This window comes from Excalfactoria chinensis, chromosome 1, assembly GCF_039878825.1.
Source record: "Excalfactoria chinensis isolate bCotChi1 chromosome 1, bCotChi1.hap2, whole genome shotgun sequence".
Classification (NCBI taxonomy): Eukaryota; Metazoa; Chordata; class Aves; order Galliformes; family Phasianidae; genus Excalfactoria; species Excalfactoria chinensis.
This window is the reverse complement of record NC_092825.1, coordinates 42630366-42658344: the sequence shown is the minus strand read 5'-3', so window position 1 is coordinate 42658344 and position 27979 is coordinate 42630366. Positions and strand designations below refer to the sequence as shown.

The 27979-nt window shown below is 40.2% G+C and overlaps 1 protein-coding gene across 1 annotated transcript in view; it reads right to left on the bottom strand.

Annotated features, from left to right (window-relative positions):
• The window catches only part of PLXNC1 (plexin C1), a 67484-nt gene that overhangs the window by 30303 nt on the left and 9202 nt on the right, over nt 1-27979 (bottom strand). The window contains exons 2-14 of the mRNA XM_072342299.1: nt 26607-26729; nt 23965-24099; nt 21936-22036; nt 17547-17661; nt 16403-16547; nt 11920-11989; nt 10518-10593; nt 10340-10396; nt 6191-6330; nt 4774-4953; nt 3343-3430; nt 2224-2430; nt 1920-2111 (exon numbers count right to left, since the gene is read on the bottom strand). Coding sequence (XP_072198400.1) covers nt 1920-2111; nt 2224-2430; nt 3343-3430; nt 4774-4953; nt 6191-6330; nt 10340-10396; nt 10518-10593; nt 11920-11989; nt 16403-16547; nt 17547-17661; nt 21936-22036; nt 23965-24099; nt 26607-26729 — 1629 coding nt within the window. The remainder of the gene's footprint in view (nt 1-1919; nt 2112-2223; nt 2431-3342; nt 3431-4773; nt 4954-6190; nt 6331-10339; nt 10397-10517; nt 10594-11919; nt 11990-16402; nt 16548-17546; nt 17662-21935; nt 22037-23964; nt 24100-26606; nt 26730-27979) is intronic.

The following is a 27979-nucleotide window of genomic DNA, read 5'->3' as shown; positions in this document are numbered from 1 at the left end:
ACGTTAAGTAGTTCACTGAATGACTTCCAGGTACATGCAAACTACTGTTGTTTGCTGTTGAGAAAATCACTCATCTTACCAAGTGAACAGATATAATCTGCTTTTATTAACAAGAAGTTGGCAATTATCCCATTTTCCATTTATTTCCAGGTCTTCTGAGAGCCCCTCATTCAAACCTCATTATAAAGCCATAGACAGAGTTAGGATTAAATCAGCAAACCTACATTTGTTGAGTTCTGGTTTATTTGCTTTTTAAATATTGGTTGTATACTTAGTGCTCTCCAGTCATACAGTACCTCTCCCACTCTTCCTGTCTGGAGCCCCCTGATCTGTCTGAATCTCACTTCTGTCAAAAAATTGGCAAAGAAAATGACATTTTCTTCTTTGCAGACTGATCATCCTGTCTTTGAGCCCTTCTGTGACACCCTTTATCTTACTGAAAACTGAGGCAAGAGAGACATCTATTCATAAGCCATGATTATCTTATCCTTAGCACCCAGATTATCTTTTCTTCATAGAGGCTCTACTTTCCTACAGTTATTTATTTACATGATAGATAAAAAACACGATGACACTCTGTTTTCACATTTTTCATGCTGGGAAAAAAAAGAAATAAAAATTAAGCACCAGAAGTAAAATGTAACATTATTAACTATTGCATTTGATTTGCCCTAGCAAGGTGGTGACCTTTCAGCGACAGTTGTTCCTATGAAGCTTGCAGGGTGGCCATGTGATATTGTAAGGCAATGTTAATATTTAAATGCAACACCCATCTCAGAAAGACTTTTCCATGCTGTAAGTGGCTCAGATGGCCAGAATCCACAGATGGGAGACCAGTTAACAGTGATATGAAATTGAGAATAGCTTCGTTAATCTTTACTATGTGCCATATGCCTTGAAGTCAGTACAGTTATTTCTGCTTTATACCAGTTTTACACCAGCATACACCACAGAAAGAGTCTGGTATCATTTTTCTTCCTTAAGAATGGTGATAACCACTTTAAATATATATATATATATCTTCATCTTACTTGTGAAGCAAATATCTTAACATGTAACTTACCCTTGAAATCCATGCTGATATTCTCATATTTGGGCCTGGCTTTGTGCCATATATTCATAATTTGGTCTCTTCAGTGCATGTTGAATTTTACCTCTTTTTTCATTCAGAAATGCTTTCTCTTGTAGTGACCATTATGCACTTGATCACTTAGCGATCAAGACACTTAACTAGTTTTACAGGGGAAAAGTGAACAGGAGGACAGAATCCTTTCTTCTCGGTCACACTGCAGCAGCAGATTACTTACAGATCCTGGCACTCCTTTTTTATTAATTTCTGTGCTGCAGCCAAAGGTGTGACAAGCTACTACTCTCCTGGAGCTCAGAAGGAGGAAGCTCAGTTTGGGCTGCACAGACCACTTCTTACATTAGGATGGCAACCAGGCTGGAGAAGAACTCAGTACTGCTAGTGATACCTATGCTGGGGAGGCATGCTTAGATGTGAGGAATATAACCAGACCACCAAGTACCAGGAGAGTGGAAAATGCATCCAATTCTTCCCTCTAAGGGAATATTCATTATCAGAACATGCTGGTACATTCTACAACACTTGTATAAATAACCAATGTTAAATTACAGAATCACAGAATCACAGAATTGTAGGGGTTGGAAGGGACCTCTAGAGATGATTGAGTCCAACCCCCCTGCCAAAGCAGGCTCCCTACACCACGTCACACAGGTAGGTGTCCAGGTGGGTCTTGAATATCTGCAGAGAAGGAGACTCCACCACCTCCCTGTGCAGCCTGTTCCAGTGCTCCGTCACCCTCACTGTAAAGAAGTTCTTGTGCACATTCGTGTGGAACTTCCTATGCTGAAGTTAAATAGGGGGGTTAAATTGCATAAATGGAAATTCTACTTACAAAAACTTTCACAGTGGAGAAGTCAATCTTTTCTGTTCCTTCCCTTTTGAATTTGCACAGTATGGTGCTGCGGTCTGGTTTTTCAGTAATATTTTGGACACTGAAGTATATCTTTGCAGTCTGTGAACCGTTCATATACAACAGATATACTTCTACCTCAGTTTTAGAGATATTCAAGTTGTCATTTTCTTTCTACAGGGAAAAAATTGAAGATAATAAGCAGTCACTAAATATGGTAAGATGTAACAGAAACTCCAATGACTGTTTTAAATAAGTAATCGCAGTATATTACTTTCAAACTTACATATATTTTTAATTCCAGATCAGGATCCAGCTCAGTGTGCAGCTGATAGTTAATGAACACTGGGTCAGGGTGATAGTGCAATTTGACACATGGTATAAAGGTAGTTTCCACTTTAAATATCATATCAACAACTTTACCCTCCGTTGCATGGCTCAGACTTGGCGATAAGTAATGGTACTCAGATTTATTTTGAGGACACTCAGAGATCTAGAAAAGCAATAGCAAAGCTGCAACAGTCATTAAGTACTCAACAGTGTGTACAACTACAAACAGAAGCAATCAAAGTAATTTTAAAGCCTTCCTGACTTTACACAGATAACTGGTAAATGTCTTCTCTACCATCACAGATGCATGCAAGAGCACCTGAGAAAGATTCTTTGTTGCTGAGACTGTGTCTACCTTTAAGCACATTTACCACACTCTCTCTGTGCTGTTTTAAGGCTGACTGAACACTGTAAAGGCAGCTATTTCCTGCAGTGAGATGGGAATAGTGACGATGAATTCTCCCTCCTTCCCTTCAATGCAGGTCCTATGAGACAAGCAGAACAAGCTTTTCAACACCCTTGGGCACTGCCTCTCTCAATTCCTGCACTTGTTAAAGTGGAGTTTGTTCCAGACATCCATCCCATGTGCAAATCCATGGGGTGGTGCTGCTGTTTTCTGGTCTTTGTGCTACAAATTCTGGGGGCAACAGGAGGCACAGCTCCTCACAGCCTTGGAAGAAGGTTTTCACCTCAATGTTACCTCACCTCCTCCTGTTTGCTGAGGCAATGGAACTGTGTGGGTGCCAGAGAGACATACAAGACCCCCTCCTTCAACTGAACCACATCTGGAGCTTGAGGGGATGCTCAAGAAAGGACAGTTTTGGAACAAGTCTCTGGAGCATAGAAAACATCACGGAGAATCATGCAGGAGAGTAGCTTGAGTTTATACATGATCCTGTACTGAGGATATATGCTGCCATAATCCTACAAGTGGTCATGTTTGTTTTAGGAGAATGACTGATGTTAAGTATGTGTAAGCATTTGAAAAATGCTGAGATCCTCCTAAAACCTTAGGAACAAAACGTAATCCCTTAAAGGACCTCCATTTGGTATTGTAAAGGAGATTAAGACTTACGGTGAGGTTTGATCTCTGGTCATCTGAAATAATCACTTTGTCCACCACGTTCAAATTTCTACCAGTTGTAGTTATTCTGCGACCACCACTGTTAAAAAAAAAAAAAAAAAGAAAGAAAAAAAGGAAAGGTGGGTGAAGGCAACGTTAAAATTACCTCTTTTCCCACAGATAAACTCCCTATTAAAGCTTTAGCTGTGAATGAATTACTCATGCATTTTCCGTTGGTAGCAGCTTATGAAATAGAGTCAACATGCAGGACAAGATAATTTGAGTTATATAGCATAATGCCATCCTTTCTTCATAATGTTATGATAAATGCTTTTGCACACAAATGGCTTGAAAGCATATGAACACATACTCTTTTTCAAAAAAACCCTCTTATTGTGTTTTCACACAGCCTAAGAACTAGAGTGCAAGTTAATATTCTGTCTTGAGGAAAGAACATTATGGCATTTCTCTATCCTCAAGCAGCTCTGCCTATGCTTAATTCACGCCTTCCTCAGGACAAACCAGTGGTGCCAGGCACCTCGCAGGGAACATGCTCGTCAATGTTCAAACCATCTGTCTCATCACACACAATGGTGCTTGTGTACGAGGTCTGGCTCATCATCTCTGCTGAACACAGTTGGAGTGGTTTAAGGTATTATTAATTTCCAGCTGTCTGTGCTGTGCCTCACCTGGAGGCAAGCACACACATCCTATAGCTGCTCAGCTGCTGCAGCTGCCAGCCCAATGCATTACCTCAAACCCACACTTGGCAGTGCTTGATGCCAAGATGTCAGCTTGAGAACATGAAAGCGAGTAAAATCCCTTCTGCTACTCTGCTGCACAGGCAGATGGACAGGTGGAAAGCTGTGCCTGAGAATGTCTCAAACCACCTTGCAAGTCTGACACCAGAGCTGAGAGCTTCCTGCAGAACACAGCAGAGGCTTGAAAGGAGCTCTTCTGGCTTTAAAGAACCCCGCCCTAAGGCAAGCCTGCACCTACCACTTCAGTGCTGGGTATTTTCCCTTTCAATTCACAGACACTTTATATTGTTTCAAAGATGAAATGTATATGACCACCAAGAAATTCATTGGAGTCTGAAAGAAAGTTAACTGAAGTTTGAATTTGCATGTGCTAGCAAAGTTTGGATTTAACTTTAGCACAAAGAGATGACTTTTAACTTCTACTATGGAGACTTAAGACAGGCAGTAAGGAGTTTATGGAATCCTACAAGTCACAGAATCATTCTTGCAGCTATTGTGACCCTATCTGTGCCTTAAATGTTACATCAGTTCACTGGCAGAAATTCATCCTCCATGACACATTACTGCAGTCATCCATGTTCATATTAGCTGCAGTCTGGCCAAGGGAGAATGCTCACTTATATTGGCTACGTGGAACTACGTTTTAACAAATAAATAAAAAGTATAGAAAGCCTCATTTTACCTGATCCAGGAGGTATTTGGTGTGATTCCAAAACATGCCGGCAGTGAAACATAATGCAGGGTGACTGGTGGTGAACATTTTCTCCCATCAGCCTGTACACATACACTTTTGGCCTCTTTACGCGTTGGTGGGAGAGCAAATGTCATTTGTGTATCATTTATCACATTTCTAACTTTAATGCTGGAGGAGAAAGAAAACAGTCACAGATGCTGTTTATGTCATTCACACAGATGTCATTATGTCACTCATTTGGTGTTACTACACGAAGCCCATAACCTAGCGCAAAGGATGAAGGGAGGAAAGGAATGAATCTTTGAGCTGCCAGATGGAGGTGAAGAGACAGAGCAGGGAATGGAAAAGAGGAAGTGGGGCTTCTTTTGAGTGAAGTTGCTACGATGTGTCACAGTATGGTACAGATATTGGTCTTGAGGCCTTGGGACAAGGCTATGTAATGCAGTGAATGATTTTCCTGTTATTTCATATGTTGTTCAACCAAAATGGTTCAAAAGCTAGTCAAGAATGACAATCTTCAGATTACTCTTCTTTTTCACTCTTTCCTCATTTTGTTCTTTGTCTTTTGCTCTTCCCTCTCTTTCTCTCCTTTCTTTCTTCCCTTCCATTTCCCCTTCCTCTTTTTTCGCCTCTTTCTCTCCTTTCCTTCTCTTCTTTCCCCTTCTCCCTCCTCCCTTCCTGCACTTGTCTTCCTTCTCTTTCTTCTCTCTCTTATTCTGTCTCTCTGTTCTTCCCTCCCTCTCTCCTCTTTTGTTTTTCATGCTTCTCAGAAAATTCATGGTTGAAGTAAAAATTGAACAGTACCATACGAATACTTGCTCAAGTGCAAGCTATATAAAAAGGACTTGGTAATCACAGGCAGCCATTGCAGCTGCTCCTGAAAATGACTGATTGAGAATAAGATAGCCTAATTACCTAGGGTTTTACACTGTGCAATCATCAATAGAGAAAAGTACAAGTTGTTGCATGAGAGATTTCCTTCCCTGGCGTCTTGTCTATGCCTTCAAAAGCCAAATCCTAGAATATGTGGGGAATAATCTGAAGCAGAGGAGAGCCAAACAAAAGCTGAGGTTTTTGGTTTTCCTGTGACCTAATTTCTTGTTGCCTGATGCAAGAACCAAAGGGTCACGCGTACAGACATGCCCTAACTAAATGCCCTAACTAATGTTGAGAAGAATGCCCACCTACCCACCCCACACCTTGTACTCTACCCAAACACCACGCTCATTTCCATCCTTTGTGAATATTATGCAGAAGATCAGAAGGAGTGCACGGCATCCCCCTTTGCTGAGGACAGCTGTTCATACAACACTGCTGCTAAGGAAAAATTGGGTTTGGGGTATAAACAAACAATTTATACCATGCAAAATAAACAGTATTACTTTTCAGAGTTGTGCTAACTCACATTTCTTGTTTACAGCCACTGCTTCCTGTCAGTATCAGTTTTATGCCTGATTCATGTGTAAAGTTTTCTCCTTTGACTGTTATTTCACTTTTGCCCAACGTAGAAATCCACAAAGGCTTGATGGAATGAATGTTGATATGCTATTAGAAAACAAAGCAAAACAAAATCTGTTTATAAAAAGGCTAGGCAGTTAGACAGCAGCACAAAAACAACCACCGCTCAGAAATGTGGGTTTGATGGCACCGAGATACATTTTTCTTATTAATTTCAAATCTCGTTAAGTTTGATCCAAGGAAGTACTGTCAATCACAACTTCTTTACAAGCCAACTATTTTTACCTACATAATTTATACTTCAATTTATCTCATAAAAAATCTGCCAAAAGGAATCACAGTCTGACATGCTGGAAGGTACGTATCATAAAAACCCAGTTTGAAATGATACATTTTGCATGACTCTTGAAGAACTTCAAAACAACACAAGACAAAAAACACAGTGCTGTCACTATAAGAGATTGGAGAAACAAATGAAGATACTTTTTCTCATGACCTGAAAAGTGAAAGCAGAGTCAAATCCCAGAATGAAAAGTCAAGAAATAGTCCAGAATGAGCTTTACTACCTGAAGCACAACTGCAGAAATCTTTTGGTATTCCATTTTGACGCAAAGAAGCTCACAAGTCTATCTCCACACATTTAAGAATAACCCTAGTCTGTGCTGATGCTGTTAGACTGCCATAAGTGTGCTTAGTTTTTAGACTGGGCTTTTCTATGTGTTTTTCTTTGTGCATCTTTCCATTTATTTACTCCTACTTACTAACACCACCAAGAGATTTTTTTTTCCTAGCATATTTACTTGATGTGATTGACAGCATCTCATGTTTACTCAGTTTTGATGCTTCCCTATTTTGATAATCAGTGTCAGGTTCCTCTCCATGCATCTTTCAGACATCAAAAGAAAACTGTAAGCATTCGATAAACCAGGAAAATACACGTGAAACCACAAAGTGTTTGAAACCTTCTCAGGCAAATGACTTCTGGCTTGGCTTTAGATTGCCTGTACAACCAGTTTCAATTCAGTTTTTAGAGTTTTGTGATTATCCTGATTTCTGCTACGTCTGCCTGTGGATGTATTCTTGGGTAAGTTCAGCCCCTGATACTAAGAGAGCTAATGCAAAACCTCTTAGGAAAGCTAGAGATGATGCCACAGCAGTTTTCTCCCTGCCAATCTTTTCGTGTACACAGATAGCATCAAGACTTTGGGCTCATTTTCTGAGGGGATGATGTGGGTCCCATCTCCAGTTGTCTAAAAATACAGCCGCTGCCTGCTTCAGAAAGTGCATTTTCACCACACGCTACCATCAAACGTCTAAGCAAAGCAGAACAAACATGAGACCTGTCACAGCTGACTAAAAGCCACAGTCTGTGCCTTAGGAATGAGCAATGGAGGGCAAAGGCCAGGGCCAAAGGGCTTGCAAAAGCAAGGAATTTGTTAATGAATTTCCTTTGCTCCAAGGTGACTTTTGGTAGGAATAATGGAGGAGGGCAAAGGAAATGCCTGACAAACCGCTGAAGGGGAAAGTTCAGTCCCACCCTGACTTGGGGATCAGATTAACCCTTGCTAAGTGAGGAAGATGAATGAGGCAGAAATTTGAGAGCCTGAAGCCCTCGAAACAGCAGTGCCTTACTGCAGCTACATCCTGCCCTGTCCCTCCACTTGTGTCCTGGTGTCACACACAGCCACCAGCCAAACACTATGTAAAGGAAGCCAAAAATGCTTAGGGCTCCCACAGGCAACCAGAAGGATCATATAGTATCACAGAAGCACATGAAGACCCACACGGCTACACTAAGACAGCAAGCACCAGACAGAAACATAGGGTGCCCAGGGGTGCAGGCAGGAAATGAGTCCTCTTCACCCTGCAGCTCACAGCCACTGGGTGTCTAAGCAAAGAAAGAAAGATGGTGTGGTTGTTGCACAGAATGCTTTGCTTGCCTTCTTCCCTGTTTTTAAGCTAAGTGGAAATAAGGGTGAGGAGAAGCTTCACCTCCAGCTGAGCTTTCACCACAGAGCTGTGACACAGGCCTCCTCACTGCACCCTGCCGTGCTGCATGGTGTCAGGCACATAGGGGCAACTCTGGGGCCAGCTTGCCTCCACTGCTGGAGAGCCAGACTTCAGACCTGCCTGTGGCAATCTGCAGCACTTTCCTCAGCAGCAAAGAAGCTGAAAGCAGGAAAGGCAAGGCTTTCTTGCAGTCCAGCTAGCTTGGCGGTCCTTATTTCCTCTGAGCAAGGGACCCGCTGCCCCTCAGTTCCTGCACACACACACAGCCCTTGCTCAGCCAGAAGAGGCCCCTGCAAGTGAGAGGGAAGGAAACAGCAGAGGCAGAAAGTCATTTATAAAAACCAGAAGTTGTGAGGCATGCTGATGCCATGGTGACGAAAGAGAGGCACACAGAAAGGGCGCAGCAGGTCCTCAGGTGATGTAAATCAGCACTGCCCTGTCATCTCCAATAGAGCTTGGAGCTTGGAGACCTAGCCCCTGCGTGGACAGCATAGCACTTCCCTGGGGCTGTGTAAACAGTGACAGCCACATCCTCAGAGCTGCAGTTAGAGCGGCTGCAGGTCACAGTGAGATGCTCAGCAATGGCCTGATTTAATCAGCCTTTGCCTCCCCGGGGAGCCATGCCTGTCCCTGTACTCTTTCCCCTGTGTTGGCACAGGACTCCAAGGCCACACGGAGACCTGCATCATGCAGCCGACCCAGCTGAAAAACAATCTGCTGAAAGAAAACATTGATCTCCAGCCAAATCATTTCCCCTGTCAAATGCACGTGCACAATCACTCCTGCTGTCGTTGTGGTGGAAGGGGAGGAGGGTGCAGGCATGGAAACTAGCAGCTGGAATCAGGAGGAGGGCTGGAGCTCCCATCACCAAAAGAAAGTATATTAATACAAATGCTGTGCTGGGGTTGCGGGAAGACACAAATCCTCTTTCTCAGCCCTCCAATATGTTCTCCTTAAAGCCCCAAGTAGTCAAAGGAAAACAGGATTTCAAATGCAATTTCAAGCCCTTTGAAAGGATCAATCATGTCCAAATAAACATCTGTCTTGGGGCTGCCTCTCATGCTTTCACAGTCTTGTCCATCACTGTCTTTTCCAGATAAGGTATGTGGAAGAAAGCCATCTCCCAAAGAATTCTAACTATTTACCAATGTCAAATTAATGCGCTCGGAAGCAGAGCAAAGAATTTCCTCTGTTCTTTCACCAGCAATAATGCTTCGTATTCACACCAAATCCAGAATATTAATGTTCGGAAGCACAAGTACTGAAATCACACTCTGTGGAAAATAAAACAAATTTTGTGATCTTGTTTAAGATGCCTCAGCTGAATGGCTGGATTTAGGAGATAATTCCTGTCTCCACAGGTAAAAGTTTGTGTAGTTCTAATGAAACATTTAGAGATCAGAACACAGTGCCCATTTATACCAACCATGCTATCATTCACAGAAAAGCAGAAAGCAAAATGGGTAGGCAGAAAATCTCTATGTACTTACTCATCAGTCAAATTTTTCTTCACTACTCATTCCTCTCCTAGTACCTGCATGTCATAAGCAACCACTGATGACAAGATTGCTCAGTTTTATGAAAAAAATAAAACCACTTGAGCATAAAGAGATAACCTTGTGGTTAACAGGCTGTTCTATGAGGAAAAAAGGGTAAGTGATTTCAGGAGAGAACTGAACAACCAGATTCAGACAGGTACTGTGCCACCAGTAACATTTCTTTTCTGGTGATCCAGTTTGATTGGGATAGATGGAGGTTAGTTTCATCTGCCCACAAGCTTTTGTGAAGTGCCTAAAAACAGCAAACATGGAATTTAAGGTAATTCTGCAAATACTGCATCTAGAGGTAGGCATGTGATATTTGCAGTGCTTATTGTCTCAATGCCTGGATCCGAAACCCAAAACTTTGCTGGTACCTTTAAACATCAACCAAACAGTAAGAGAAACACTTTTAATCTGATATACGCATTAATTTTCTATGTTCTTCATCCATAACAGAGTTCTTCTGCAAAGTCCTCTCGTTTTGCAAAAATTTCTCCCCCCACCCACAGGACTTCAATAATGCTGATCTCAAAATACTAACTAACCTCTGATTTCCGTGCTGTGGTGATATCCTTGGAAGCATTTTGGACACTGCAAATATCCTGAAAAAAAAATCAGCATTTCTTCATGTCAGAACAAGAAAGAGACAGATTACTGCTCAGATGTAAAGAATACAACAAAAAGGTATCACAGGGGATTCCAGCTCTCCTCAACAAACTTCACCTGGCAGGCAGTGGCAGGAGAGACACGTGTCCAATTACAGCTGGCACACTCACCGTCGTGTATGCACCGTGAACAGCTGTTAATACACAGAACAAGAGTTTTTGTAAGACCAAGGGACTCAATCTAGATTCAGTCATGAATGTGAAATTTCAAGTGACAGGAAAAAAAAGCACAAATCCAACAGGAAAACCTGGCAAGCGTGTAATGAAATACGTAAAACATAACCTGAGCCTACCCTCCAAACATACTGCTCTGTTCTGCTTATTCTGAGGACAAATTGAGTATGAAATAGAATCCGTGCTAAGATGCTGCATGCCATACATTTCCAAAAAGAAGAAGCAGACAGAGCACTTGATATTTTATTTTACTCTGATCTTCTCTGGTATGTAAGTGGCCAGTTAGTACATTCTATCCTGAAAAGGGCAAACTTCCAAACTTCTACTCTGTGCGCATAAGTGTTAGCAAGCATTGCTGGTTTGTTGTTGCCTCTCCTTACCAAAAAATAGGCCTATTGAAGACGACCAGCTCATAGCTGATGCACTGATCAGTGTAGAGGATGGCCAAGAGCAGTGTGCTCTTCTCAGCTCGATGCATGCTGAGAAATGCTATGCCTTAGAGGAAAGGGTTCTTCCCTATGCTACTCCAGGGACCTATTTCCAAAAAGCAGGTGTTCAGTTTCATGCGAGGTGCCTATGAATTAGCCTCCTCATAAAGAAGAGATGCTTTCTGAAGGGAAATACTATAACTACCTAGATTATATGTTAGTCAGATCTAGATTTTAACAACCACATATCATGAAGGTTTTGGCCATGTACTGGACACAAATGATTTCTACTGCAAGCTCTCAACAACGAGTGAGAGTACATATATGAGTACATGATGAGTTGAGTACATATATGTACAGAACAATGGGTATTTGTTGTTGTTAACAGATTAGATGCTTTTTTTTTTCTGGTTAAAATGTATTCATGTTATCCATGTACCACATTTGAATCACACCCTGCTCAGTTAAAGAACAGCTCCATAAGGTGACTTTCACAGATTCTCTTGATTTCTCTGACCTAGGTCTCATCCTGAATACCAGAACCCACCTTTTTCATAAGAACAAAAAGGATTTTAGTGTCATTATGACATCCTTTATTATCTCTTCAGGCACTTATCATTCAGTCATTGTAATGCCTCTCCTACAGCTGCCAGGGTCCCCTTAAATAAAAGAGTCATCAGAAGAAGTAGCTTTCTAAAGGCAATGAAGAAAGAGAAGGAGGAAACAGGCCAAGAAAAGGCATTCAGCTATCTTTAATGAAATGCTTTTCCTTAATAAATAACAAAAAAAGAATGATCATACTTCCAGTGCAAACACACTAAGCCCCCCAAAGAACTGCAGTAGGAACCAGGTTCTTACTTTTTCAACTGAAATGTTTCTGTGATATTCCAAGAGCTTGAGGACAGCGAGGCTTCAAGGACCAAACAATCTGGAAAAATATGAGTGTTAGACAAATGCTGAATATTACAAAAAATACTTGTTAAAAATAACTGGCCTGCAGACTTGCATGCATTCAGTTGTTCTCTACAGGGTACTCACTATCCCTCACACACATATTCCTCACATTTCTGTCTAATAAAAATAACTAGACTTTGTCCTTCCATAGCACCCCTCTGCTGAGTTATTCAGACACTACACACACATTAATTGAGCTAGATACCACCTATGCATGATATAGACAAGTAATGTTACTGACAAGATACAGATAAGGAAATGTCACCACGAAGTAAGGATGTAAAATCATCTCCTGAAAAGCTTCTTGTGGCACAACCAGACCCTGAATTCAAGCTTTCCAGCACAAGAGAACAGACTGTTCATATGCAGGAGACCCTGACATACTGTACTTCTATCTCTTTCTGTCTCACTTGGGTTCAGAGTCTTCTTTTGTAATCTATGCAGTAGCAATTTTCATCCTATTTAAATCTTTTATGATTGCATGAGTCAATTTGCTATTATTTCAGCTAGTAATTACTACACCGACAATTCGCTGGCAGCTGTGGAATGAAAGATCTCCCATGAGCAGAATACCACATCGAAAAACAGAGTTAGATATATACCACTTAAGCCATGGTCTCTTTCATCTGTGTGCCTGCAGATGTGTACGTCTGCAAAATGAATGACTGTCTGAGATCAAATGAAACCCACGTGTGCAGACCTTCCTAGCTTTCCTATGCTAAGAAGCAGATAGCTTTTTAATACAGGAAAGCTACACAGATTTCAACTATATTCACCTTGCAAAGGTAGAGAAAGCTTTGCCTTTATCCCAGGCTGGCTTGTTCAGATGAAAACCAGCTTTGGCTGCATTTAAATTGCTAAATAAGTAGTATCTGCTAGCTCCACATGCCAGCATGGCACTTGGGCGCTTACTGCAAAGGCTACCTGACAGCTTGTTAGAAACAACCCTTGGGACTGTTGGTGTGCTTAAATACCTTACTAAATGGAAAGCAAAGAGTCTGACTTTAAAGTTATTTCAGTAACTGAAGATGCAGATGAGCATGTACAGACACTATGAAATCCTCCACCAAACACCCATTTTTTTTTCTTCAGAAATCTACATGTCTGCAGAAACCTGGCATGCTGGGCAGCAAATTGCCTAAATGACTTCTCTAGTTTATCATATGAGAGCTCAAACCACGAGCTACTGAAATGCAGTATTTTACTAGGGGTAATAAGTAAAAGCTTGAAATGTATCGGTTTCTGGCAATGCTTTCTTCTAAGTTTATCTAAATACTTTAGAAAGAATATTGTCCAAAATGGTTTCCTGAATTTGTCTACATTGAAATTTACAGAAAACAAACTCACTGCTTTCTGCATGGCCTGGGCTGACCTTTTGAAATCCACCAGACTGCAATGAATAGCAGATAGCAGATATTTCTTAGTTTGGGTTTTTTGTTGTTTTTTTCTTTCTGGAAATGAGACCTGAAGGAGTTTTGCAATTCATGTTCAGGTGAGACTGAGGCCACTTTACAGGAGGCACCATAACAGTCAACATAACTCCTATATTTCTATTATCCACTAACATAAGTCATAGGAGCACATGAGTGGCAGGTGGTACTACTGTCAGGCACAAGTGAAGCATGCAGCCTTCTGCATAACACAGTAAAAGGGCTCATCTTTGGCACAAAGCACAGGCAAGGTAAGCAAGGTTCCATAATACTATATACTCTAAAGATCAGCTAACTGTGCATAGTGAAATTCCAGGACCTCAGACTGAATCAGTGGGTGAGCTATATGAGTACTGAGCACCTGGAGTGGCAGGGGGGTCTGAAGCCATACTAATTCCATGCAATCTGAATCTGCGTGGGTTCCCTCTTTCCCCCACACTTCTCTTCTGCACGGCTGTATGAATGGGGAAGAGTCACATTCCTCAGCTTGTCCCTTTCTCCTAACTGTTACCAGGAGGGGTGAGTTGATTCCTTTTGATATCTTTTCCTATAGAGCCTATTTCTCAAATAAAGGCTCCACCATTACCCTCATTTGCTCTACATTTTGGCTATCCAGATAGCCAAATATTTTTGCAGGTACCCAATTATCAGCACCCTAAATAATTACCATGACATTTTTGAACAATATAATGGGATGGTTTGCATGGGGAAAGACGAGCCCTATGAGTGAAATTTTGCCAGAGCACATCCCAGGATTCCTAGGATCCCCATATCATGGGATGGTTTGCATGGTTGAAAAATGGGGCCCCCTGTGGGATGGAGGAAATGTTCAGGAGTCCCGAGCCCGCTTGGCTGAGTATTTCAATAGTCTAAACAAAAATGTACTCACTACTCAAGAAGGATGGTTAGCTGCCTCCACAGTGGCGTGGTCACTGCTGATGGCCTTGAGCCAGCTAAATATAACTGAAGCAGCTCTCACTGATGAAAATCAACTATTATGTGACTGTATTGAAGAACTGGAAAGTTGGGTTGCAATTTTGAGAGGGGAAAAAACCTAATTCTATCATTCTCCTACCAAAAATAAATAAATAAATAAATAAAAATCCAGAATATCTCTATAAATTACTGGGGACCCTGTACAAGAGAATCCACAGAATATGGACTCTGTAAATGAAAGTACTAAAAGGTCAGATCTTGAGGCCCCACTAGAGCTACATCCCTTTGAGATACAACCAGTTCTAACTCAAAAAAAAAAAACCAAACAAAAAAACCCCACAGGATAGGCCAGCAGAGCTGCCCCCTGACCTGTGGCCCCCTGCCCAGAGCACATTGCATGTAACAGCTCGCCTATACACGGCAGCTGAACTAATGGATTTAGTTCAGTGGTTTAGAGAAAAACCAAGAGAGAGGGTGCCAGCATGGCTGCTGCGATTGTAGGGCATGGGGACAGAGAGCCTTGTGGTTAATGGACTGGAATTTCAAAACTGGCATCCATTACCACTCACCCTGGTAAGTGGTACTCAGGCAAAGACTATATGCAGCCATCCAACACAATGACAAAAATCATTCCTTGATTACATGGTTAATGGCCGCATGCTGTGCAACATGGACAAACAAGAGTGAAATACTATTAAATACTGGCCTATTGTCCTCTATGGAGAACTTGCAAAACTACATTTGAGAATTAGGCATGAAGGAGGCAATCTATGAGGAGGATTCTGAGAGCCCAGACATGATTAAGTTTTCAGCAGGAATGAGGAACCTCATCCTGCAGCAAGTTCCAGCACATCAGTATGGTACTTTGGTATCCATACTGGATCCCCTAGTGGCCTCAGAGGACATAATACAACAGGCTGCCCAATTGGTGGCAGATCTGGGGGACACAGAGTACAGTGTCTGAATGGTGGTAGAAAAGTCAGACATCTATCCAACACCACAGCCTAGGAGACCTGCCCCTAAGATAATTCAATCTGGGCCCATCAGGGTCTCAAGAAAACAGATGTTGTATGACCTGATTAGAGCAGGAGTTCAATTTCAAAAGATTGGTGGGCAGCCTAATCAGGTCTTATTACAACTATAGAAACAGTTACCAAACAGTCAGAGATTCCAATGCTCGCCTAAAAGGGAAGGAGTTAGACACATAGAACAGATTCCACAACACGTGGAATCTAGAAGACTACATAGTCCCATTGAAAAAATGTAAACCTCCTCGGTGGCCCAGGCAGCCACAGTTGAGCCATCAGAGCTCAGATCTCTAATTCTGAGAACATGTAAACAATGTAGCACAAGAACTACTGCAACAGGATTCAACCATTAATTCATAAAGATGTAAGAAATCCAGTCAAATACAGACAGATACATCAGTGAAATTGCTCTTTTAAAAGAAAATAACTTTCTCAAAGGTGTCTAAGCAAGGCTGAAAGAGTTCACTGAATGTTGAGATCATTTTTTATACAGGCATTGACATTGAGATTTTCCTCATCTTTATGCTGGTACAGCTTGCTTTGAAAACAAATTCTGTCTGCAGGTGAGAAAAGGCTAAAATGGGTTAATCTGTCAAAGCAGAGCGCTGCACCAGCACTGCTTCTATGGCTCCAGCCAGCCTGACTGTCCTTGCAGCTTCCCTAAGTTTCCTTATACATCTGCTAACTGCACCACGTAAATGTACCCCCCAAAGCTGAGACACTGCATTGCTACAGGCTGATTTGAAGGAGCTGCTTCTAGTTACAGGTTAATGTGTTTTATTACTTCTAGAGGGGACTCCATAATAACAAATTGTTAATGATCAAGAGTACTGTAAGTATACTCAAAATCACTTGACAAAACAGGAATAATTTTTTTAATGACATTTAATATGAAGTATTACCTACTGTTCTAAGATTTCTATTTATGCACAGTTCTCCTTAGTGATAAATGACAGCGAATAAGCATTAAATAAATGTAATATTAAAACATACCATTATCCAGTGTCACTGGAGTAGACAGACTGCAGACACAGGACGAGTTTTTCAGCACTACATTTTCATGAGGCATTTCAATAGGTTTTACAATTTTTATTGTACAGGAAGTAAGGGTTTTGCTTATACTTGCAGACACAGAAATCTATAAAACAGTAAGAACATAAACATTCAATAGATATCTTGTAGTAGTTGTTAAATTGCCCCCTTGCCTTTATAGAAAACTTCAAACTATGAAATGTAGAAACATAATCTTCTGTGGCAGCAGCATACAATGCCTTGGGCATCTTCTCAAAGGAGACCTCTCCCAACTGGAGAAACAATACAAAGAGTCCTGAAAGGAACAGCATGGCTTACTCGCACAAATTAAATGGATCTCTAATGCAAGTGAGGGGAGCAATCGAAACTATTTGGGATTTTAAAACAAGAATTTTGTTGTAGCACTATTACATGCTGTTATAGTTCCTTCAAAATATTTGAGTAAGAATTATAAATCCTCACAAAGAGCCAACGTTTGCAACCGTATCTAAAATGCACTTAATTATGAAACAGAATTTGTCTTGTAATTAATTATTCTTTGTTTCTGGCTGAGAGTGCTTTACAAATACGAGCACATTAATGCATTCAATCAGGAAACCAGAAACAATAGCATGCAGATTAAGTGGCCAGTCACAATACTTGATAATCAAATGCTCAAGGCTATGTTTGCTGAGAACAGATACTGAGCAAACAGTAATATCAAGCACTTAAAGACGCATTTGTGCTAGTCTATGTGTCCCAGTGAATGCTTAACAACTTGTTACAGAGCTCAGAACTTACATAACTAACTCAATACATAGTCAATGGAAATAGGAAGATAGCCAAGACAGTGATACGATGGAAAAGTTGTCTCTATCAGCATAGCACATTTTTGAGTCAACAACATGAAGTATTGCTTCAAGACATATTTTATAGGAGAGAAAGAGAACATCTGTCTGATCTATATATTCAACTCACAGAGTTTTCCAATACATTTGCCAGTTGTTGAGGTAAGAGGGATTAATAGATGGAACATCACAACCAAAGAAGGGAAGCTGCAATAAGTAACAACATGACACATTTCAAGGCACAGAAAATAAACATGCATAAAACTAGGTGTACATACCTGATATCTGGCAGGGAACCTTAGCAGGATTTTCAGATCTTTATCAGGTGCATGTGAAATGTTTAACCAACCCTTTGTGCTGTTTGAACGTGTACAATTTTCTTTTAATGTGCACCTAAAATTATACATAAGATTATACTGGCTTCCTTACGGTGGCTTTGATTTCAGACACTCTACTTCAACTTATTTAGTATGCCATTGATTTTTACAGGAACGCTATTGATTTTTTACAGGGAATATGGTTATAACTGCAAAAAGCTCCAGGGAAACAATCAGTAAAATCTTTTGCTTATCAAAATAAATTACAATGCATTGATATATGCTCTAGGGATCTAATTAAGTCAATGAGACTCAAGCAAATGTTAGATGCTTGGTAAGTAACAGCAGACTTAGTAGCCAGGGACAGATTTCATTACCCCAACTTTTGACTGCTTCATTGTACAGCTCTGAATCTGACCTCCCCCATTTCCTTCTATGCCCAATACGCTCTTTCAGGGTCAAGTTATCCTAACCTATTTTAGACATTAATGCAAAAATGAAATGAACCACATTATGAAAGCTGCAGTTTCTCTCCAAGGTAAATAAGAGAAGATGGGGGTGAAGCTCAGATGTGGAGCTACACTTCAAATGTAAAGCCAAGGTGAATTAATCCTTCTTTCCAGTCAACTCTGTTGTCCACTGATATGAATGGTAATCTTTGCTTTTGGTTATAAACACCTGTTTTGCAAAGGTAATTCAGAAAATATATCTCAATCTACAATAATGAAATTAATTTCAGAAGTAGGATGGTAAAAAGGAAAATGAAAATGTAACAGATCCCAAATTGTAGGACGGAGAAACTATGTGACAGCACAAAATTAAGAAAGAGTGAGGAAACACCAGGATATATAAGTACTGTAAATACTATAAATGAAAAAATGCAGTAAGGAGTGGAGGACGCTGACATAAAAATTAGATGGATGATCACCGAGTCTGAGAAATGAATCCCTAAAATACTACCTGGTGTGAACAGCTAATGAACAATTCATGGATTAACTTCAAGTAATTTTCTAAAGCAAGCAAGTAAAGTTATTTCTAAATGCACATATCTTAATATTAAAAGTGAATATTCATAAATAGAAGTGGTATTTAATATTAATGTTTTAATAACAACACTTTTCTACAGAAGTAGAAGCATGTTTAGCTTCAATCACGTGACAGTGACATGTGCCTCAGGGAACTGTTCTTTTGCTAAAAACTAGAAATGTGGACATTCTTGAAACATGTAGATCTTGATATAGTGTTTGCACTTGGAGCTTACTGCACAAAGGTACTTCATGAACAATGTGTTTACCCTCCAGAAGGATGACACTTGAAAGACTTAACAAAAAAACATCCATCACTTTTGAAAATGCCCAGAATAACCCCACAAACCATACAAGCCATAAAGCCATCTTCTCTTCACATCAAGATGTTGGTAACAGCAACGCACTTAAACACAAGGTCACTTCCTTTGTGGTTTAACTGAGGAAACAGCTACATAGGAAGCATGTGGAGCCTTGCATCTGAACGCATTCAGATCATAACTACACTACTGAGAGTATGTCTGACATATTTCAAACTGACTTCACCAGGACAAATTTCAGTCTCATTTAGATCTTTCTTCACTTTACTGAGATCGCAAAGGTCCATCAGCACTGTTTTAGAACCACAAAGGATGGATGGGATCTGTCATCAACAGATGCCCATGAACCAGATGCTCAGCTATACGTAGTTAAGTAGGTCTAACTGGCAATGAGGAATGGGAGAGAGACATCTAATAGTTTCTGATAGGCTGAGGATCACACTGTTGAACATACAAGACAACATGCTTGTCATACTTGGCACTAAATAAAGACATGCATTTCAGTGGCATTAATACTAAAATATTAAATAAGGAAACAGTTGATAAAACTGAAAAATCAAAACTGTCCTAGTACAAAGATACCTATATTCTTAGGCTGCCAAAAGTGAGCCAGTTTCCCATTTACAGTGAAGAATTTAGGAGCTTCATGGCAAAAATGTACTATCACTTATTACCAAGGGCCGTACCTGTCTTCAAGTCAAGGAAAATTTGTCTTTTATGCTCTAAAGGATGATCTGTAACATTCAAAAATGTGCAATGGAGAATGGTCATTCCATAGGAAACAGCCACATGGGGAAGTAAAGGATCTGATTTCCCTCATCACAAAAGCTCACAACTGCCTCATAGAAGCCAAAGGGGCACTTTCTGCTTTCAACACCCCCATAAACTTCAGGATCAAATTACAGGCACACAGACATACTGTGTTATTTCCATATTGAAAATACAGGTAAAACATCAGTGCCTTCTACTGGAATAACTGTAACACACTTTGGATAAATCTGGTTCATCTAGAAAATAGGCAAACATTAAGAGAAATCACGCTGTTGTATGACTAATTGTTTTGAATGATTTTAAGGGAAAAGAGGAATATGTATATATTTGCCCCTATGGAAGACAGAGCAGAAACAGAGTAGCAACATCTTGCTTTATTTTGTTTTCACTAATAATAAGATGATGTTCATATTTCTCATCAATCTGGATTGAGTTCACATTGTCTTAAAAAAAATATTATGTAATATATAGCTTTAGTGGACATGTATGGACCTTGATAAAATCAGAGCTCTCTCCAAAAAGACAGGCATTTAATGATGCTAAGTGCTAGCAATGAAGAAAATACGTAGGCGCTGAAGAGGAATCATATGACAGTAATCCATTTTTTCTTCAAGGTATTTCTGTTTCAACTAGGTGGAAACTTATGGTGATTCTCCTCATAAGGAGGGGATTTACTGACTGATAACTGTTATCTTTGTAAGATAACTAAAAGCCTGAGAAGCTTAACACTAATTCATACAGTCTAACAAGGTAGCAAAAGAGAGAAAGAGATTTTGGGGGAAAAAAAAAAAACAACCTAACCACTACAGAATAAACACCTACTCTCTTTTGATCACCACCTTTAGAAACACAAAGGAGCAGTTCTTCAGAAAAACCATGGTAACGTGGTAAAACAAATCAATCTCATAATCAGTTTTCTTTAATGTTTTAACCAGTGATGAACTGGTATAAAAAGTAGTTCTATACTGATAGCAGCTGATGATGTTGGGAACATTACCGTGCAGAGTAGGATGAGACTATTACACAGAAAAACTTGGATAACTTTGAAATGGGATGACATTTTGAAGCATGAAGTACAAGAACATGTACCTACAGCAATAAAAATCTCACAACCCATATGTGCTATAGACTGGAAACTCATCAGCTGGAAAGAAAACAGAGAAAGAGAAGGGCCTGAGGGCTTTATTTGATCATGGATGAATGTGGCCCATCAATGCAATGCAGTCATGAAAAAGACGTTTTTGATCCCAGGACACACTAAGTAAGGTGCTTCCTGGTCAGACTGGGAGGGATTGACGACCACTGAGCTACGTACAGATGAAATCTCCTGTGGAATAGTTTGATAGCTTTGGCCATCCTTATTTGAAAAGGATGCACAAAAACTTCACAGAGGGTGAACTTCAACAGAGTTATATGAAAGCAGCTTAGTAAAGTTAGCTGTTTCCTTACAGCAAAATGAAAGTGAAGAAGGGAACTGTTTTCAAAAAAACAGTGAGAAGATAAATGTGAGGAACAAAGAAAACCTACTGAAGCCAAAGCAGAGTGGGCAACAGAACAGGCAAGTAATCCAACCACCAATATGTGTCTGATGAAAATGAGCTGAGAAATTTTAACCAGGAGAAAAATGAAACTCTTGGAGAGTCACACAGTCAAAGCAGGAAGAACAAAAGGCCCTATGTAAATTTAAGATGGAGCTTGATGAGGGTGGGTTTACATGATTTCTTGCAGCTGTCAAGACTTGGCTTGAAGACCCTGGAGCTCCTTAAATCCAGGGCAAAGACACACAGTAGCTTTCAAACTTGATTCCAAGAAATAAGCAAAACTAATCACTGAAATGCAAGGATTAAGCATCTAGAAACTAATTCTCCTCTAGCCTAAATGAAAGACAGTGATTCCAAAGCACTATGAATACTGAAGGCAACTGAGCACTCTTTCCCTGTTCTCCTATGCAAGCGGCAAGAGAAAACGTGTTCTAAAACCCGAATATTTCTTCTTTTTAGCTTAACATACATTTTATGAGTAGAACTCAAAAATCTGAGGGCTAACACATGCTTTAAGAGGTGCAGAGTTCCTTTTCACATAACAATAAAGCGTCTCACATTTACGACTATGATTTGATTTCATAAAAATTCAGTAGATAGAATTCTGATGCTGAATACCCCCAAGGCTGTAAAAATATACACTGAGTAATAATGCATTGCTTTTATACGCAAGGCTAAAACACCAGAAAATACCTTTGATTCAAAGAACACCACCCACAGTAGGGATCCTTTGCAGATAAGCATTCTTGCTCGGAAACATATCTACCACAATTTGCAACTGGTATTCTTCTCACCTAAAACCAAAGAATGCAATAATACACCGAATTAAAATAGCCTCCAGAAACAAGGAAATTGAGGGTTACCATAAAAATTCTGACATCAGTCAAGCACGATCCCTTCAGAGAAGTTTCCTTATGGACTCCCCTCTGCCAGAAGACCTTTGGATAGAAATATGTGGCCTATTTTACACACGCTTCATTTTGCCATCAGATGGTGAAACTCCTCTGACAATGACAATTTGGTTCTACTACTCAAAGGCCAGCATGGACAGAGTAATGCAGTAAAGTCTGATTAGCACAGTGAGTTATAGGCAACAATAGAAAGGAGGTTTATATTATGAACAATGCTCTGCTTAGCAGCATAATTTTCCTCTCATCAAAACTGAAATTTTTAAATGATTGATGAAGGTGCATTCAAAAATGCATGCTCAAAACAAAATGCTTCTGTGTTTACATCAACATGTCAGGTAACTGCATGTGCACACTGGAACAAGCGCATGCAACTACTCAGCATGCATGCAAGCAAATGCTATTTCAATAAGCAAATATAGATAATTGTGGCTATATTGTATGTATCTATACTTGTACATTCAGCTTGAATATCCTAGTCAGCCATTTTCAGAAAAGGAAAGGAAAAAGAAAAAGAGAAAGCTGTTTACAAATACAATAATGTTATTAATAACAATGTTAATTAATAATATTAATAAGAAAAATATTCCTGATTCAAACCATTTGTTTACAAATTTGTAAGTTCCTATGTTTTGTGAACAGAAACAAGGATATGTAGCAGGTATGTATACAGATATTTACCTTTTTCCAACCACAAACTGTACAATTCAATTTATCTGAAGGTGTGTGAGATACTACACTCAGAAACTAGCCAACATCTTAGACAACTAGCAAGTAGAAAAAAAAAGACAGCATAGATGTCTTATTTAAACTGCAGGAGATGACTAGAGAAGCATGTACTCCTAAAAACTGTTTCTGTGTATGTGATATATGGCTTGTATCAGTTAGGCGTTCTCCCACCAACTTACCCACTCCCTCAGACGGCAGGCTTACATTTATGTTCACTGTTGGAGAAGTGATCTTACTGTGAATAAAGTAGCCATGAGCTGGGGTAAAATCCCATCCTGTTCAGATGGCCCTTACATTTTTCCTGACATTTTCCCAGCTACTGGTGAGACAACAGAGTTTGCTGAGTTAATTCTCAGCAGCCCTGCTGCAGGATGTGCTGCAACGACTGTGCAAGCTACTGGGAGCTGCTCTTGGCTTGGGATGCGGCTCTGAAGTGAGTGCCCATGTGCAAAAGTTTACAGGATGGCACAGCCTCACTATGTTAAACGATTCTAATCATGCAGTTGTTCTTTTGTTCGTTTGTTTATCTGTTTGCTCATTTGTTAAGTCTAGGCCTACTTGAAGATAACGACAACTTTATTATTGACTTTGGCGGGAAGTCAATAATAAAAATTCTAAGCTACCTCTCAAGTTAAGAGATCTCTCCATATCAGAAAATCCCCAGTGGAATAACAAGCTCTAGCCTACCAATACCTGAATTATTACTTCAGAGGAGCTGTCTCCAAAGAATCTAGTTTTGTGTGCTACCTTCAGGCTTGATTCTGTATAATGCCAGACTCCAGGAAAAAAAAAGAAGAAAAAAAAAATTGACTCTCTTGACTGCATGGCATTAAATAATCAAAGGATTAAGAGCCTTGCTGGATCAGAGCTAGAGTGGGCAGCACCATGGAAACAGAAGCTCTTTTGAGCTCTGCTCTGCAGAAGTGCAACCAGAACTTAGAGAGCATAACCCGATCTAAAGCATAAAGCTGGTAACTGCAGTTTGGACTCTGACTGATCCAAACTGATGCTTCATCTATAAATGGCAGAAGTCCTTAAAGCAGCAGTTCATTTGGATTTATTTATTTTTATAGTGCTGTGCTTACCTTATTGGCAGAGGACAGATAGATGTAGTTACTATCTACTGGATCAAGTCGAAGTTTGGGAAAAATAGAGGTTTCTTCCTCAATCTCATACAAAATCTCTGGGCAGTTAGATTTCATATCCTCATTAAGAATAGCCTAAAACACATGGAAGGAAATTATTCACAAACCCTCTTGTCGATGTGTTAGTATTTTAACCCAAAACCTAATTTCTCTTCTTTCACTAACAACATCAGAGTCTCTGAGATGATTTACTGTGCCCTGATACAGTTCATGCACTGCACTGGCTCTCACGCTGCAGAAAGAAAGAGGAAAAGACCATCAGAACAGAATTTCTACAACATAAATGGCAGACAAATTTTGCATGGAACCTGTCACTGCTTTAGTGTATGAAACATCCCACTCACTGAGTATGTTCAAGATTGGTGCAGAAACTGAATGTGGAAGACACACCTATATCTCAGAGACATATTGTGTTAGGCAGAACCACAAAATCAGAGAATCACAAGGTTGGAAAGGACCTACAAGATCATCTAATCCAACTGTCCTCCCATTACTGCTGTTACCACAAGCCACTAAATCATATCTTGGAGCTCCTCACCCAGATGCCTCTCAAACACTGCCAGGGTTGGCGACTCCACCACCTCCCTACCTCTATGAGTGGAGAAGAATGCTATTGTTCTGAAGAAAAAAAAAAAAAGAACATCTAGGCACCAAAAATGTAATTGTGGTTCTATGCTAGTAAGTGACAACTGTCTTCAACAGAAGTTTCTTCATGGCTTTTTTGAGTATACATATAAGGTGGTGTTCCATCATATCTTGCCCAACCTTAGTTTTCTATCACCCTCCTCACCAAATTCAAGGCAATCAGAGATCACAGAAACTTTAATTTGCAAGTTAATAAGCACACTAACACAAATACAAGTTTTGTTTTCCATAAACATGACTAAATAGGGTCATGTTCACCATCATCACTGTGCTAAGGAGAGATGAAAGACTTTATTTTTCAATATCAAAAGCACAGCTTTATCAAATGGACAAAAGCTTTTCAAGCTATTATACTCCTTTTCAACTGCCTGAAAAAAAAACCCACGCAACTCCCCTCCCAAAAAAATCCTCATAAAATTAGAGCCATCTTTTGCAACATAGACAGGAAATACACATTATAGCAAAACTCACAAGAAATTATAGCATAAAAGATGTTTTGCTGAATGGTTAAGAAGTCTGAGAGTGAGATAACATGACTTTCACTTCTGTGTGACTGATTTAAGATAGCTAGGTCGATTATTCAGAAACCAAGGCAAGACAGGCCTTGAATTTTCTAATGAAAACTATTCACATGAAACAGGCTAAGAAACCAATAAATGTGCTGCCTTCCAGTGCTCCTCAAATCTACCAATATTGAGTATTTCCATTGGAAAATGTAAAGGAATTCAGAAGGAGAGTGTCTGCTCCTTTAAGGGTACAGGGTAAAGGACCTTTTCCATTATTATCATTCAGCTGGGTTATCTGATGGAGGACTTCTAAGCTCAGAGACAACCACAAGACACAAACCTCCCAGTCAGGGGCTATAAAATGTGTTTACTACACATAGGATGTGAACCAGGGGACCCTGGACTGGGAAAGTGCAGAAACTACAAAGCTTTGCAAACCCATGGGGCTGCACACAGGAAGGGGACTAAAAGGGATAAAGAGGGAGTAAGAGGAATAGGTAGGAAAGAGTAGAAAAGGGATGAAATGGCTGGTCATGGGTAAATCAGAGACCATCAGGGCACTTGTCTGACCAGGCCCTGTGCCTGATCACTGCAGCCCTCCCTGTCTTCTCACATGTTCTCATCAAATGTTGCCTTAACGCTGTCCCTGCATATTTACTCTCTCACATGTATGCCATGGGGCAGGAACACTGTGTGTTCCCAAACCAGCTGCTGAGGGGGACTGGTGTTATGAGGTGGGTGCAATAGTTGGATGGGGACTGTGTATGGACAACACTCTCAGATGCATTACCTAACTTTTGGGTGGTCCTGTGTGGAGTCAGGATTTGGACTCAGTAATCCTTATGGGTCCCTTCTAACTCAGGATATTCCATGACTCTGTGCTTCCCATTGCTGGTCATGTCAATGTCCTGTCTCTGGGAGTGTCTGTCTCTCTCTGGGATATGTACTCGGCTTTACTGATGGTTGGACCAGAAAAGGGGAAAGCAGCAGCCACATCCCAATCCGGGCAGAGACCCTTGGGTCCCCAGGCATTGGGCAGGGCCCCAGCAGTCAAACAGGAGTGAACTTGGGCTGGAGTGACCAGAGAAGGCAGACATCCTTTTTACCTCACTTAACAGAAAATCAAAACAGGGTAATAAACAAAAGACAAAGTAACTGAGAACTCCACAGTCCATAAATTGATTACTGAGGGCATTAGCGGATTAATGAAATGTTTCCCTGCACTTTAAGCAGGACACATAATTGCTTTTGAAAGTTATCTTATTCTTCAAGTAGCAATGCAGCAATTACTTCATAAACAAACAAAAAAGAGAGGGAGATTCCAGGTGGTATATCTGCTCATAATGCAGTGCCTAAACCATACGAAACACATATATATTTGAACACAGTAGTAGTCGATGCAGAAGGGAGGAAGTCCCATGCTCTACTTACCTTCAGTAACTGTCCATCATCCGTTCCCAGAAAGAGAACGATCTGATTTAAAACAACTGTGCCATAAACAGCCACTAATCCAGAGTGAATCAAGGTGGGTGATTTCTTGATTGATTGTACCTTCTGAAAATCAGATATAAGAGAAAATCATTACAAAGTTATTCACCTGTACTACAAAGTGTTTATAAAAAGAAGAATCCCTGGGCAGATTCTCAGAGAACTCATCTGTTGAAAATAGCGTGGGTAAAGTTTTTATTCTGGCAATACTTCAGAGCAACACATCACTAGAGATGGCACATGAAACTCCTTTTTTACGTACAGGGCGATTGGCCACATCCATGATAGAGAATACATCTACTGCTGATAAACCACTGGTCTCAGTGGGACACAGACTTGGTCTAAAAGCTGCATGCTAATTTTCAATATAATTTCTCTTCTCTGGGACATAATGCTCGGAAACTGTTCTGGACTGCCAGTACTTCTCAATGCAACCATTTTCTTTCCATCACCTGACAGCACCTACCATAAGGGCTACAGATACACTCAGCAACCACATGAAAAGATATGCAAATGTTCTGGAGAAAGGATGTACTTCAAACACTCAGACTCTTTTCTCTCACCAGAAAATGCAGAGCTTCATCCTCCCTTGGTATGGTTTCCTGCTTTACGCTAAAAGGAAGTTGAGACCTGCATACTACATAAACATAAAAATGATATAAAGCAGCATAAAGTTCATATCAGGGAGGACATAAATGTACTTGCACAAACTTCAAAACCAAATGTTAGCTACAATTCTCTGTCCGAGCTGGATAAAGTTTAGAGACAAATGCATGTAAGAAGCTCACGAAAGAAAAACATTGTGTAGGAAATCCCTACATCTTGTGGAACAACAACAACAAAAAAATCCCATAGCAGACAACCCAGATCTTCACTGCAGAAAGCCAAGCATTAAAAGGAAGTCCCTCCTGTGTGAGAAGCTGGGCGAAGAGCTCAAGCAGGACCAGGCCTTTGAGAATAAGCACCATAGGTCAGTTTAAAATGCCCAGAATCTCAGCCACAATGGCAGGTTCCTAAAACTACAGGAACACCCTGAGTGCAAGAACCTATTCTGCATTAATGCACTAGGCCAAGCGTAAGAATGGACTATTAAAATCCATATTTTGCAGAAAGGTGAAGGCATTTCTTAAACTTATGAAGTCAACAAAAGACTTTGTTTTGCAACAACAACAGATAAAAAAGAAACAGATCTATAACATGGTAACAGCCGAATCCAACTCCTGCATGCCTGAATGCTGGCTTAACCCAAAAGCCTTTCCACATAGAAACACATTTTTTCTGAACTGCAATCCTAAGTCAATTAAAATCTTTTTCAG